This window comes from Gracilinanus agilis, chromosome 1, assembly GCF_016433145.1.
Source record: "Gracilinanus agilis isolate LMUSP501 chromosome 1, AgileGrace, whole genome shotgun sequence".
Lineage (NCBI taxonomy): Eukaryota > Metazoa > Chordata > Mammalia > Didelphimorphia > Didelphidae > Gracilinanus > Gracilinanus agilis.
Genome location: NC_058130.1, coordinates 86659504 through 86674980, shown reverse-complemented (window position 1 = coordinate 86674980; position 15477 = coordinate 86659504). Strand labels below are relative to the sequence as shown.

The 15477-nt window shown below is 44.7% G+C and overlaps 1 protein-coding gene across 1 annotated transcript; it reads left to right on the top strand.

The window, feature by feature from the left end:
* Positions 1 to 2749: 2749 nt before the first annotated feature.
* Positions 2750 to 10430, top strand: GLYCTK (glycerate kinase). The gene is made up of 5 exons (XM_044674445.1): positions 2750 to 2966; positions 3664 to 4080; positions 4571 to 4722; positions 8498 to 8673; positions 9070 to 10430. The coding sequence occupies exons 2-5, from the start codon at positions 3704 to 3706 to the stop codon at positions 9931 to 9933; spliced, it is 1569 nt and encodes a 522-aa protein (XP_044530380.1). The 5' UTR covers positions 2750 to 2966; positions 3664 to 3703; the 3' UTR covers positions 9934 to 10430.
* Positions 10431 to 15477: the final 5047 nt, after the last annotated feature.

Genomic DNA, 15477 nt, shown 5'->3' with positions numbered 1-15477 from the left:
CTGAGTTCAATTTGGCAGTCTGGTGGAACCTATGGCTGTTTTTCAATATTTTTAAACGTGCAAAATAAAATACATGGGATTTACGTAGAAAACCAATTATATTGAAATACAGTTATCAAAATGCTCTTTTAAAGATTCGTTGAGTTCAGGCTAGGAACCTCTGGTTTAGAAGCATAGTGTAGTGGAGAATACTGGATTTGGATTCAAGGAACATGTCTTTATTTCTGGTTTTCACCCTTATTAGCTGTGATCATAAAAACCACTTAACCATGCTGGTCCTCAGTTTCTTCCTCAGTAAAACGTTTGCATTTCTTACCTCTCAAGGATAATTGGATGAAAAGCCTATGAATTGGCTGTAAACCTTATGAAAATGTGAGCATTTAGAAATTGGCTATTATTTCTCAGGGACTGGGGCAGTTTTTCAAAGAGGGTTTTCTCTTCTCAGCAAAAGATTTAAGCAACTTGGGGATAGGGAGGTGGTTTAGTGGATTGAGAGCCAGGCCTAGAGATAGAGGTGATCTCGGAATACAGATGTACAGCTTTTCCAAAAGCTTCCTAGACACTTCCTAGCTCCATTATTCTGGGCAAGTCACTTAACCTCTGTTGACTAGCCTTTACTGCTCTTCTGCCTTGGAATCAATACATAGAATTTTTTTTTCATTTTTTAATTAATTAATTTGGAATATTTTCTCATGGTTACATGATTCATGTTCTTTCTTTCTCCCCTCTCCCCCCTCCCAGAGTCAATGAGCAATTCCACTGGGTTTTATATATCAATACATACAATTAATTCTAAGATGGAAGGTAAGGGTTTTAAAAGAAAAAGATCTGAGCAGACACTTCCCAAAGGAAGAGGTAGCTCCAAAATGTAAAATCTGATCAAAGTGAACTTTCCTTGAAATGTCAAGTTATAGGTGACAGGACAGATGTTGGAGACTATCAGGCTTCATGGCAAATAAGTAACATATAAGAGCCTTTCTTTTATTATTATTTTTGTCTTTTTTAAAATTTTATTTTTATGGTCCTGCAAAACACACTTTCATATTAATCATTGTTGTAAGAGCACACTCATACATAATCAGAATCCCAAAATCAAACCAGAAATACATTGATATGAAAGATGACTCCAATAATTTTTTCTCTGGAGGTGGATTGCATTCCCTGTCATAAGTCTTTCAGGATTGTCTCAGATCATTGTGTTGCAGAACTTTCCTTTTAAAACCACCAAGCAAAAACCAAAATAAGGCATATAAAACTCCCAAACAACCAATTCTAGTGACTGAAAATCTAGGTTGTTTCCCCATTATAGGATATTGCTAGAAGAACACAGCAGAGCTTTCTTGCTTTGGGGAACTAGAGTTGTAGTTGTGTTCTAGGATTTCTTCATCAAAGTAAGAGATGCTTTATATCACACAGTTTCTTTGAAAATGAAATTGGATCTATAACAAAAGCTGTGGCAAATTCCCTCAGAAAGGATGCTTTTTCCACCTCAGTTTTTAGCTACTTTGTAAGTTGTTTTATGGCAGTGCATAATGAATACCCATTATCCTGTCCCTTCTTGACCCCTCCCACCTTCCGTTCCAGTGGTCCACTCTGGGAAAATAGCTAGTTGGGCTTTCCTCAGAGCTTGGCCTCTTCTGTAGTCTTTGAGCTTTTTTCTTGACTGCTGGTTCCTTTTCACTGTTACTGAGGACTTGTTCCATCCAGGAGAATCTCAAATGGTTAGAGATAGACCAAGGACCTGAGGATTTATCTAATTCAATCTCCTTATTTTGTAGAGGAGAAAAGAAAGATTTTCCATGGTCACATAGGAAGTCATTGGCAGAATCAGAACTAATAATAAATTTGGATGATGGCTGGTAGGTCTTTAAGGTTCATTGCAAACTATAGGGAAGGGGCTATGATCCCCATTTTTCAGATAAGGAAACTGAGAGTCAGGAAGGTCAAGATGATTCCAGAGTCACCTAGAAAGGCAGCACAGCACAATGGAAAGAGCACTTCATTTGAAGTTCTAGGGCCTAGGTTTGAATGTGTGGCTCACTACCTATGTGACCTTAAGCAAGTTGCTTTAATCTTTGTGCTTCATTTTCCTTATCTATACACTGAAGGAGGCTGGACTAGTTAATCCCTAAATCTCTTTGAATTCTAAGTGTGTGAATCTATGACTCCTATAATTCTTTGATCCTGTGTCTGAATCAAAATCTGAAACCTGATTTTTTTGACTCCAAGTCAAAGACTCTAGGACCTAGTCCTTTTGATTGCCAGACTGGGGGTCTTTCTTCTGAACCACACTTGGAAGTGAATGAATGTTGCTGATTGCTCTTCCCTCAGCTCAGGTTTATTCTAGGTCCTTCTATAGCAATGAGGGATAAAGGTTCCTTCTGTCCCTGTGGATCTGGACCTTGAAGATTACATCAGATTTCAGGAGATGGAGGAATACATAAAGACTCACTTTGGGTCAGTCAGAATCCTCAGCCTGCCCTAAATAGAAACCGGAAATTGTGGTTCTTTTTTTTTTTTTTAATCAGAAAGAGCAGGGTAGGAGGCTGCCCTGGGTTTTCCCTGATCATCCTTCGTACCTCAGGATTTGTCTTGACTCGCCAATGATTTACAAAAGAGTGGCACTTGTGGGTGTTAGGGCAACCAGGCGGAGGCTCTTGGCAGAGAAGAGGCTGGGTCCAAATGCTCATGAGGAGGCGTGGTTGGCACTGTGAGAGGGATGCGGACTTCTGGGGATGAGGAACTGGGGTCATGGGGTGTCAATTAGGTGGCATTTCCTTTGTAAATGATTAACTTTCACTGAGGATGACCTTGCTGCAGGATTTGAGTAACAGGACCTCTGGACTCTGGGATAGAACCACTTGGGAGCCCAGAAGAAGAGAGGAAGTAAGAAAATGGGCTGGAGCTGTGCCTCTGCTTTCCTAGGGGTAGTGGGGACTTTTGGTGAAGAGAGACTCTATTGTGAGGTGGGACCTCAGAGGTTGGGGATTTGACTGGGGGAGCTGGATGTTGGGAAATAGTAGGACACAGAGAATGATGAAATAGTGATGGGAATGAGAAGGGTTTTGATCAGAGGTTAGGAATAAGGGCTAGCGGTTATAGAGGAAAGCCCTTCAGAACATTATAAATTGTCCATTACCTTAGCAACCCCTGGGAAACTAGAGCTCTTAGAGATTTTAGGATCATAGGATTTTTTTTTATGTTTTTTTTTTAAACCCTTGTACTTCAGTGTATTGTCTCATAGGTGGAAGATTGGTAAGGGTGGGCAATGGGGGTCAAGTGACTTGCCCAGGGTCACACAGCTGGGAAGTGGCTGAGGCCGGGTTTGAACCCAGGACCTCCTGTCTCTAGGCCTGACTCTCACTCCACTGAGCTACCCAGCTGCCCCCAGGATCATAGGGTTTTAAAGCCTGCAGAAAGGGACCTTAGAGACCTTTTGGTTCCTGAAGCTGCAGAGAGGGAAACTAAATCCAAGCAAGGTTAAGTGACTTCTCTAAAGTCACATAGCTAGTAAGTAAGAGGACCAAGATTCAAACCTTGGTCTTAAGGTTCTAAATCTAATGCTATTTTCACTATATTAAGTTGCATTCCATGGTCTCTGGAGGTTAGATACACAAAATTACATATGCAATTCATTTGCTTTTAACATTTTTCTTCTTGCAGGTGATTATGGATACCAGGCATTGCTAAGAGCGAGCTGGGCATGGCTGCCACCCTTAGAGTCCTACCTGGCTTTGTGCGCAACTGCCCCTGCCCAGGACTTTGGGGGAGTCCAGCTTACCGGTCTGCTAGTAGCATGGCCCTGCCAGAGCAGGCCTGGCAACTGTTTGAGGGTGCAGTGAATGCAGTGATGCCAGGCCCCATGTTACGCCGGGCTTTGGCACTAGACACAGAGACTGGACAGCTGAAGGTTCGGGACAGGAACTTTCAGCTCCATCACAATCTTTACCTGGCAGGTTTTGGCAAAGCCGTGCTAGGCATGGCAGCTGTGGCGGAGGAGATGCTGAGTGAACACCTGATTCAAGGTGTGATCAGTGTACCCAAGGGCATCCGAGCAGCCATGGAACATGCTGGCATGCAGTAAGGAGCTGGGGTGGGGTGCAAAAGGGGGAAGAGAGAGAGAGAAAGCTTCAGAGGAGGCTCTAGGTGCCATGAATTAGAGTCTTTTCCTCATCCTCTCCCTTACAGTCATCTTCAGATTCTGAAATATTCTTTCTACCTACTGTCATAACTCTCTTCTTTTATAACACTATGTATATAGGATGCATAAAATACATATACGAATCATATACGAGGCATGGTCTTGGGTCTGAATGGCTTGATTCCCTTTTTCCCATCATCTGAGTTTGCCTAGTTCAGGCCTATTTGAGAAGAACAACTCTGTAATCAGGAAGGGAACCCTTTATAAGGCTCCATGTTAGGTAGGAATGTTAGAAAGTTTGGGAATTAGTGAGGTGGGGAATCATTTCTTTCCCTGTTCCAAATCTCCCCTGGAGCCCCAAAATAAGGGTAGGAAGATGTCTGACACAGGAGCCCCTTCTGTCTTGGACCCACCACTCTCTCTTTGTAGGGAGATGCTGCTGAAGCCCCACAGCCGTATCCAAGTGTTTGAGGGAGCGAAGGACAACTTGCCTGATGGAGATGCCCTGCAGGCTGCACTGGCCATCCGACACTTAGCAGAGGGACTGACAGCTGATGACCTGCTGCTGGTCCTTATCTCAGGTGAGTTCCCTTCCTTCCTAGGTGAGGGAGGAGAGGTATAGGTGGGATCTTGAATGGGACCCCAGTCCTTTGCCTCCCCTTTTCTTCTACCTTCTTTCCTCATATAGTGACTGGCTTTCTTTTCTAAGATTCCTTCTCAAGTTCCCCCTTCCCCTAATCTATCCTTCTTCAGTAGATCTCGAAAAACAGAGGAAATGTTCCTATTTTGAGTTGGGGAGTAGCTATTCTTCCTAGAGACAGAGGAATGGATCAGTTGACCTTATCAGGACCCCACTCCTGATAACATATGGTCTAACCTTCCCAACATTTCAGTATTTCTGCCCTGTCCTAACCTGGGTCCTATTACCCAGGTTCAGTAATGGAGGCTCAGCTGTCTCAACAGGTTCCCTTGACAACCCAAAAGGCATCTCAATGTATTACCACTCTCCTCTGGCTCTAGCCAGCAGAATTTTGCTGAGTACCTGGCAAGGGCACTGAAGTGGGAACTCTATAGTCTTTGTTGTTCTTAAGTTCTCCTTCTCAGGGACCAAAGAATCCCTCAGCCCCAGTAATCCTAACTCTGCAAAGAGGTAGATGGAACATGGTTGTGAGTGGGGACCTGAGTCTAGCATCTCATTTGCTTTTTTACAGGCCACCCTTTCTAAACTTAAATTCCTACCTCCCTGGCCAAACTAAAGTTGGTATGAGCCATGTGATTCCTACAGTGTGATGGAATGAGCTCAGGATTTAAAGTAAAAATCCCTTGTTTCAGTCCTAGCTCAGCTACTGTCAACTTGGAAAAAACATACTACTTATAATAACTTTGTATTACCTTGGGAGAGTCTTCTAAGCTCTCACTGCCCTAGGTAATTCTGATAAAGAATGGAATTGTTACTTCTCTCTGCTTTGGTAGGGGAGTTCCCTACACCAGTAAGATCACAGGTCTGCACCAAACAAATTGCTGGACATTGTGTTAGGCTCTGAGGATAAGAACAACTAACCAGGGTCTATCCTCAAGGAAGTTCCATACTATTGAAAGATAGGCTGTTTAACTAGATAACTAGAAGGGAGAGGACATTAACCACTAGATGATGGGGAAAGGCTTCCCATACATAGCACTTGAGTTGAGCATTGAAAAGAGAAGTTGTTGAGGAGGGAACACATTCCAGGCCTAGCATGCTGATATAGAGGAGGGAGATGGCATGCTGGGTTCTGAGGACAATAAACAGGTTGTTGACAGTAATGCTGAATTTATAATGGGGGAATGGGGTGAAGTAAGTCTGGAAAGATAAACTGGAGTCAGATTGTGTGGGACTTTGAAAGTCTGATCAATGAATTTGTTACATCCCATAGGCAATAGGGAAAAACCGGAAATTCTTGAATAAAAGAGTGGCATCAGCACAGATATTATTTTGATAGAGGCAGGAGGGGAACCAGGAAAAAGTAGCACCATAAAAGTCAAGGGAGGAAAGAGGGAGATACATTGGTTAAGGTAGATGATGAAGAAACAAAAGATCAATTTTAAGAAATTTAAAAGTCAAGGGAGGCATGAATATCCAAGAGGAGGGACTGGTCAAGAGTGTCAAAAGCTGATGAGAGGTCAAGAAGAATGAGGCTTGAAAGAGGCCATTGCATTCCATATTTAAGAGAACACTAGTAAACTTGATAAATAGCTTCAGGTGAGTGACTAGTGGGATAATGAGCAAAGAGCCAGGAGTTGAGAAGTCAGAGGCATCCAATGTAGTCAGCTTTTTCTGATGCTTTGGTTATGAAAGGATAGGAAGAGATGGGATAATAATTTGAGGGGATGATAGAGAGAAGTGAAAGTTTCTTAAGGTGTGTGTGAGAAAGAATGGGTTCAAGGACCCAAGTAGAAGGGTTGATGTGGACAAGAAGAAGGGTCATTCTTTGTCAGACTACAGCAAATGAGGGGAGAATAGAAGTTGATAAAGGAAGAGAGAGTCTGTGACAGATTGTTTCTATCTTCTCAGTAGAATAGGTGAAAAGTAACTGGTATAGGATGATTACAGAGAGAAGAAAAAACTTGGAATAATTGCTTTAGGGGCCACAAAAGATAATCTTTGGAGAAAAGTAAAAGGATTGCCATGTAGCCATGAGGCCAGTCAACAGATTACAGAAGTGTTTAGTCCCCTTACAACAAGCAGTCTTGTGACTCCTTCAGCAAGAACTCAAAAGCCCAAGAGTTCCAGTGAGGAAGGTGACTGGTTGGGATAATCAGTGACTGGGGTTTGGCCAGGTGATAATGGTGAAAGGACAAAGGGGACAAAGGAAGAGAGTATTTAATTAAATTGGTTTTTTTCCTTGGGCAAAGGCTTCAAGGGGAAGAACATGAGGCCAAAACAGAAATGATTACCTGGAAGAACAGGGAAAGAGAGAGTGTCTAGGGGTTCTGGCGGGGAGACAGATTAGGCTTAGTAGGAGTGAAGCAGTGGGAGAGATTGAAAGGAGGGATTTCTCCTACCAAATACTGCATATTTTCTTTTGTTTATATTTTTATTTACTTATCTATGTACACGTTATTTTCCCCAAGTAGAAAATAAGCCCCTTGAGGGCAGAGAACATTTCATTTTTTTCTTTAAAATCACAAAACTTAGTTCAGTATCTGCAACCTAGTAGGAGCTTGATAAATGATTACTAAATGTATGATAGTCTTATTGTATGATTATCCCATATAAGTATGAGATTAAGGTGGAGTGTGTTATTGGTCATGAGATTTGAGATTGATGAATTAGGAGACCTGAAGTGTTTTTTTTTAAACATTTATTAATATTCATTTTTAACATGGTTACATGATTCATGCTCCTACTTTCCCCTTCACCCCCCGCACTCCCCCCACCCATGGCCGATGCACATTTCCACTAGTTTTGTCATGTCTGAAGTGTTTTTAAGGGATGTCAACTTGTATAACAAAGTCCAGGAATATTGGGGGTGAGGAGAACAAGAATGTGAGAAAGTCAGAGAATCACATTTAAAAAAAATGTTTTATTAAGCTTTTCTTTTAAAAAACAAACTCTTCTCACTAAATTTCTATCCAAAAAAAGATGCAAAATATTATCTGACAAGCGATCTCATCATGAATTCTGTGATGACAGAATGTGGTGTCAATTTGTTCTTTCATATACTAGGAAAAAACTGAAATTAAATTGGGTTTCTGGGCTAGTAAAAACCTGATGTTTGGGTGCCCAGGGCCTTGACAGAAATAAAATGCAAAGTCAATTCCTTTGTCTTTTTCCAAGATATAAACGGATGAGGTGTGGACAGAAGATATCCTACCTAAGAATGTGGGTTTGGCTTTTGGCCTACTGGCTGAGACCTTAACAGTTATGGAGGGCCGAGGCATTATTGCTTTTTCATGTGGTTTGAGGAAACAAGGGAGAAAATAAAGTAGTCGTACCTATACAGACCAGTAGGTTCAGACTTCCAAATCTATTTCCTGGCACTTCTGGGTAAGGAAGGACTGTCGTGTTGTTACAACTACTTAGAACAGAGTGCTGCTATTCATTCCAGGGAAATGGGTTTCCAAATCTAAACACTGCTAGGGTGTACATCCTCATACTCAAGCAATTGCATTGGGATTAAATGAAGTAACAGATGTAGGCTGACTTATGAATTGTAAAGCACTATACAGATATCAGCAGTGGTGATGGTGATGCTGTTAGGTAGGGATGGAAAGAGGAGAGGACTCCTTTCTCTGAGTTCCCTCCAGCACCATGCTCCCCTCTAGCCCTTTCCTTTTCTTCCCACCTCACGTGTCCTGACCCTCTTCCCATTGCAGGGGGCGGCTCAGCCCTGCTTCCTGCTCCAATCCCCCCAGTTACCCTAGAAGAGAAACAGATTCTTACCAAGATGCTGGCAGCTCGTGGTGCCACGATTCAGGAGCTGAATACCATCCGTAAGGCCTTGTCCCAACTCAAGGGAGGGGGCCTGGCAGGAGCTGCTTACCCTGCCCAGGTGAGTTAAGTGCCCTGGTAACAGGGAGGAATAGGGGAGAGAGCTATAGAAGGTGATGCTGTTCCTTTTCTCAGGGATTTTGCAGCCGAACAGGGAAGGCAGAACACAAGCATGTCATTAAAAATTAACCTACCAAAAGGCATCGCTAAAGTATGGCACGCTGCCAAAAGTGTGCCATGAGTGTGAAGGAGAAGTAGAGCGAAAGCTTGAGTTAATCAAGGAAGGAGGAGAGGGGAAGGGCAGACGACTATCCAGGGCTAGCTGAGGAGGTGAATGACCTCCCACACAAAGGAGTTTGGGGTGAGAAGGGTTTGATCCTGGGGATGCCGGGGTGTTCTTTGGCTTCCTGGGCCGGTCTCTTCCCTCCTGATGCTTCCTTGATTTCCCTTGTCCCAGGTGGTGAGCCTGATCCTGTCAGATATTGTGGGGGACCCTGTGGATATGATTGCCAGTGGTCCTACGGTGGCCAGTGACCACAATGTTCAGGATTGCCTGCATATCCTCAGCCGCTATGGCCTCCGTGGAGTCTTGCCCCGCTCAGTCAAGACAGTGCTGGCCCGGGCCGATTCAGATCCCCGCGGCCCTCCTGGCTGCGGCCACGTCCTCAACGTGGTCATTGGCTCCAATTCACTGGCTCTGGCTGAGGCCCAGCGTCGCGCCGAGGCCCTGGGTTATCGGACTCTGGTTCTGAGCACAGTTGTGCAGGGTGAGGTGGGTCGTGTGGCTCGATTCTATGGGCTGCTGGCTCAGGCCGCTGGTGTTCGCCTCTCCTCTCAAGCGGCGGAGGCCAGGAAGGAGGAAGATGAGCTTCGGGGCCTGGTGGAAGAGCTACAACTCTCAGACCTGCGGCTGGAGGAGGCCCTGGAGGCCGTGGAAGGGGCTAAGGGCCCCGTCTGCCTCCTGGCTGGAGGGGAGCCCACAGTGCGGCTGCAGGGTTCGGGCAGGGGTGGCCGAAACCAGGAGCTAGCCCTTCGGGTGGGTGTAGAGATGAGTGAGTCTGCAGGCAGTGCCGGGGAGACTCTGTTCCTCAGTGGTGGAACTGACGGGCAGGACGGCCCCACAGAGGCGGCAGGGGCCTGGGTCACCCCAAGGCTGGCCAGTGAGGCAGCCGCTGAGGGGCTGGATGTCGCAGCTTTCTTGGCCAACAATGATTCCAATACCTTTTTCCGACGCCTGCAGGGTGGTGCCCACCTCCTCTGCACTGGATTGACTGGCACCAATGTCATGGATGTTCACCTGCTGCTCCTCCGGCCCTGCTGACTGGGGCCATTTTCTCGGCTCCTGTGAGATATTGAGGAAAACCCTCATAACTAGGGCTGGGCAGTGGGTCAGGGCTCCCAGGGGAATCTGGTTCTGGGCCCTGAGCGCCATCTGTGGAATTCACTGGGGCACCCCATCCTTTCAGACTGGTGTCTGCAGGAGAAAGCATGGATGACTAGGGAACAGGAAGCGCTCAGAAGAGCCATTCCTGACTATTGCAGACAAGAGAAGTGCACTGTCTCAAGGCACCCCCCATCCTAGTTCTCCTTATCCCAAAGTGCAGCCTGTTGGCTCCCTGGGAGCCTGGACTCAGGTCTCAACTGAGGCAACAGGACTTTCCAGCAGGCCGCTCCTGCTCTGCTAAGGCTCTTCTTTTAACCTTGCTCCCCTGGGCTGTTCCTCCCCCAGCTCCGACCCAGGTTTGGTAGTGAAAAAAAACATGAGTCAGAGTGTTTGGGAAAAGGTATGAAAATAAAAAGGATGAATTCCCTGGCCAATTGTGATGTCTTTTCTTGGTCTTCTTGTGAGCAGCACTTGTTGCCAGTCCTCCTGAGCAGCTGGATGTTACCAACCTTCCTCTGTGGTTCAGAACAAGGCCAGGGAAATCTGGGGACCCTCTGTGGGCCTCTTGGCTAGAACTATTATGAAAAAGACCCAGCTGAGCTCCAAGCTGGGCATCGCACACGTAACCTGACATTTCCTATCCATAGATCCTAAGTCCCCGCTCCTTGTCCTGCCCCAGTAGGCCACACTTCCTTCTCAGCTCGGTGGCTCTACCAGCTGGGGAGAGGTGAAAGCAGGAGAGAAAAAAAGGTCGATGAATAGCTTTAAAGCTTGGAGCATTAGAGTTTGGCTTTGCCTCCTGACACCCTTTCTTGGAGAGAGTCACCATTGCCCGGCCCATCAGGGTGCTCCCAGCACTGCCTCCCCGCTGCTGTCCCCGTTGTGGTACATGGCTCCAAACCCCGTGTGAAGGAGCATCGGGATCACATAGGAATACAAAGTCATTCAGCATAGCCGGTCTGTCCAGCATGGCCAGGCGTGGGCCCCAGGCAAGGCCTCATTCATGTGTCCTCCCTGCCTCCTCTTCATGGGCTGGATTCAGCTGGGATGCAGGGGCCAGACTTAAAGTCAGAAGGTCTGCCCCAATGCCAGGGCCTTTGCTCTCCTGGCAGACTCACTCAATGGACTCTCTCCCACCTTGGCAGTATCAATAAGCACATGAGAAAGTGTTCTAAATCTCTAATAATTAGAGAAATGTAAATCAAAACAAATCTGAGGTATCACCTCACACCTAGCAGATTGGCTAAAATGAAAGAAGGGGAAGAGTAATGAATGCTGGAGGGGATGTGGCAAAATTGGGACATTAATGCATTGCTGGTGGAGTTGTGAACTGATCCAACCATTCTGGCTGGCAATTTGGAATTATGTTCAAAGGGCTATAAAAGAATGCCTGCCCTTTGATCCAGCCATACCATTGTTGGGTTTGTACCCCAAAGAGATCATGAATAAACAGACTTGTACGAAAATATTTATAGCTGCGCTTTTTGTGGTGTTAAAAAACTGGAAAAGGAAGGAATGTCCTTCAATTGGGGAATGGCTGAACAAATTGTGGTATATGCTGGTGATGGAATACTATTGCGCTCAAAGGAATAATAAACTGGAGGAGTTCCAGGCGAACTGGAGAGACCTCTAGGAACTGATGCAGAGTGAAAGGAGCAGAGCCAGAAGAACATTGTACACAGAGACTGATATACTATGGTAAAATAGAATGTAATGGACTTCTGTACCAGCAGCAATGCAATGACACAGGACAGCTCTGAGGGACTTAATGGAAAAGAATGATACCCACATTCAGAGGAACGACTGCAGGAGAGGAAACACAGAAGAAAAACAACTGCTTGAATGCATGGGTTGAGGCGGACATGATTGGGGATATAGACTCGAAATGACCACACCAATGCAACTATCAACAATTTGGAAATAGGTCTTGATCAATGACACATGATAAAACCAGTGGAAATGTGCATGGGGGGGGGGTGCGGTGAGTGAAGGGGAAAGTAGGAGCATGAATCATGTAACCATGTTAAAAATGAATATTAATAAATGTTAAAAAAATGAAAAAAAAGTTTAAAAAATGCTATAAAAAATATTCATGAACTTGAAGAAGCCAATTCTGTTTCAAGACACAATGTTTCAAGATAGCCCTCTTTGAGGGCTGATACTATTATTGTTTCTGTTTTGTACCCCCAGTAGATTGATCTCATTAGTGACTTGAATGTTTATTGAATGAATTAGAGGACTTGGGATCCAGTTTTAGTTTTTATTACCAAACTGTTTATGACCTTGAATAAGTCATTAAATTTTCTGGGTTTCATTTGGTAAAAAAGAAAAATAGTGGGGATAAAAGGGGTGTCATTTGGGGATAGAATGGAGCTTAAGCCACAGCTAGCAAGAAATATGGTAACACATATATACGCATAAAGTCTGGTATACACACATTCATATAAATCCATGCTAACTACAAAGAGTACAAAGGGTATATGCTGAGAGTTCAACAAAAGGAGAGATGACTATGATGAGCCAGGCAGGGGGCTCCAAGAAGACTTCCTAGAGAAGGCAAGATGTGCCGAATTCAGGCAGAAAAGAGAAGATGCCATTCCCACTGTGAGTAATGGCATGAACTAAAGCATGGCCACAGAGCAGAGTAGGGCCCTGGGGGAATTGGGTCAAACTATTCACCCCTGAACTTAATTCCTGGGCAATGGAGCACTTGGTGTTCTAACATAATAGCATCTTTCCTGTCCTGAATCTTTGCCACCCACAGGGGCTACCAAGACTCTTGTGCTGATTCTCCCAACCACACACCCTCACTCCCTTTGGGCAGCAAAAATATCAAAGGCAGCTTCCTTTAGCCAAGACTGAGGCTGGAGCTAAAACTATCTGGAACCTGACTAAGGAAATGAGAATAGAGGCGTAGGGAGTAGTTAGTGGTGAGCCCCATGCAGTGAATTCAGGAAGGTAGAGTCCAGAAACAATGAAAACTAAGAACCCTATGGAGGATGACTATTTAAATGATCTATAGTTGGTATTTATAGAATGAATAATAAGTCTTTTTGAAGGCTCACCCTGCAATATTCATCTCATTTTATTTGTCTAGACAGCAGCATAATTGACTTATTCTCATCTTCCAAGGTGGTACCTGGATGAATCTAATTAAGATTCTGTAAACAACTCAGGCCAGTGGGACCTGGGCAGAGGGTACCTCCTGCCATTGGAAGGGGAAGGGGAAGGGGAAAAGGAAAAGAATGGGGAAAGGGAAGAGGAAAAGGAAAGGGAAGGGATGGAGCACTGAGGGAAACAGTGATAGACGGAAAGCCCTCTAGATATATTACTGCAAGGGTAGGGCTAAACTCTCACAGATTTGAACTAGCTCTCTGATACACTCTTCTTATTCACTCTCCCTCTAGGGAGGTTTTGTATCCATCATCCTAATCCCTTTTGATTTCAAAATCACCTTGAGAGCTGAGTAAAGGCAGAACCTTTCTCAGTCTCCCATTCCTGCTTCCCTTCCCCCACCTGAGGTTTCTCTAAGTAGCACTTAGGGCTTCCTTGATCCTTTTACCCTGACAATCTATCCAGAGAAGACAATAAACCCCTTTGTGTTTAAAACAGACCTTTTGGTTACTTCATTAGTTAATTAGTAAGAAAGGGAAGAAGAGGAACAGAATCAACATACTCTGGGTTTGAGGGAAGCCGAGGGTATCCATTTTGAGGGAGGTGTAACTTCAAACCCAGCCCCTTCCTGTGATATTAACTAAAGCCTGTAGTCAATTTCAATCTGTCTTGACTCATTATAACTTGGCTGTATAGTGTCTTGTACTTGAAGGGATCAGTCTATTTCCCTTCAGTGTTTTGTCTTTAGCCCAAGTCCCAGTCTATATTCCCTGTTGCCTTTTGCCTGTTTAGATTAGTTCATCCTCTCCCTGGCAATCCTTGTTACCTCAGTGTTATACTCCCTGAACTCAGACATTCCCTTATTTTCCTACCACCTCAACTACCATCTTCATCATTGAACCTTCCTCATCCACTATATTGCCTTAACCTCCCTACTACCTAGTCTATTCACTTGATTACCTCCAGCCTTGGATCCCTTGCCTTGTCTTATTCCCTGATCTTACCAGTTATTACCCCTAGCTTCAGCCTCATATTATATCCTGCATCTCCCTATTATATCCTACCAAACCCCATATTTCCTCCTTTCCTAAGTACCTATAACACCAGGCTGGAATTGGTAATACCCTATTTTCCCAGCTAGATGGACTGGAGCCAAGAGAAGGCCCCCAAATACTCTTGCATCCTTTCTTTCTCCACAGTGTGCAGAGCTGGGCTCTTCAGAGATGCTTAACTAGTGCTAGCTTCATGATAGCATATTGACCAAGTGACTGATAGGCAGACTAACCCATTGACTGTACAGATATCTGTTTGACTGAAAGTGGGAGGGACCCAATAGTGATCCTTCAGCACCCCCTTTTCCAGGTTGGCTGTCCTTCTGGAGGATCCCAGGTTCCCAGGGTTAGGTCCTCTGGTTATGTCTCTGGTCCCTTGGATGGACTAATATTTTGGGGTCAGACCATTGACAGCCCAAACTAAGTACCTATTATGTATGTGTTGAGGACTGGGCCTCTGTGGGAGACCAGGGGCCTTGCCCTCAAGAAAGCTCTGGTTTAAGCTGGAGACAGATATACCCAGCACATATGTACAGGGAATTCCTAGTTGAGAGGGAAGGACAGGAGTATGGATGGAGGGAATAGTGATTCTGTATTCAGGAAACCTTTGGGGGGGTAGAGAGGAAGCAGGAAACTTCCTCTCCTCCTTGTCTTGGAGGAAAGGAAGACACAGGTTGATTGCTTCAAGGTAAGGAGGAACAAAGTGGGTTCCCCGCCTCTTTTCAATCAATTCAAATCTCTTTTCTCTTTTAAAATTTTACTTAAAACTGGACATCTCCAGGAAGCCTTGCTTAATTAGGTCTGCTTAGGTTTATTTAAATGTATGTCTGAGGTAGGTATGATTCTAACTCAGGTCTTTCTGACACTAACAGTCTGTCCACTAGGCCACACATGCCTCCCAATGGGAGCTGATGGCCAAGAATAAAGTCAGGATTTGGATGTGTGTCTTCTGACCCTGAGTCAAAGTTTATAAAGAATATATTTCCAGGGACAGCTAGGTGGCTCAGGGGATAGAGCCAGATCCAGAGATGGGAAATCCCGGGTTCAAATTTGGCCTTAGATACTTCCTAGCTGTGTGACTGGGCCATTCACTTAACCCCCATTGCGTAGCCCTTACCCACTCTTCAGCATATGAACCAAGACATAAGAAGATAAGGGTTAAAAAATAGTATTTCCTATATGTATTACATGAAAATATGGGTATAGCCTATATTAGACTATATACTACCTCCGCAAGATGGGGAAGATAGGGAAGGAGAAAATCTGAATTCTAAAATGTCAAAAAACAATCGTCAAAAATTGTTTCTGCATGTAA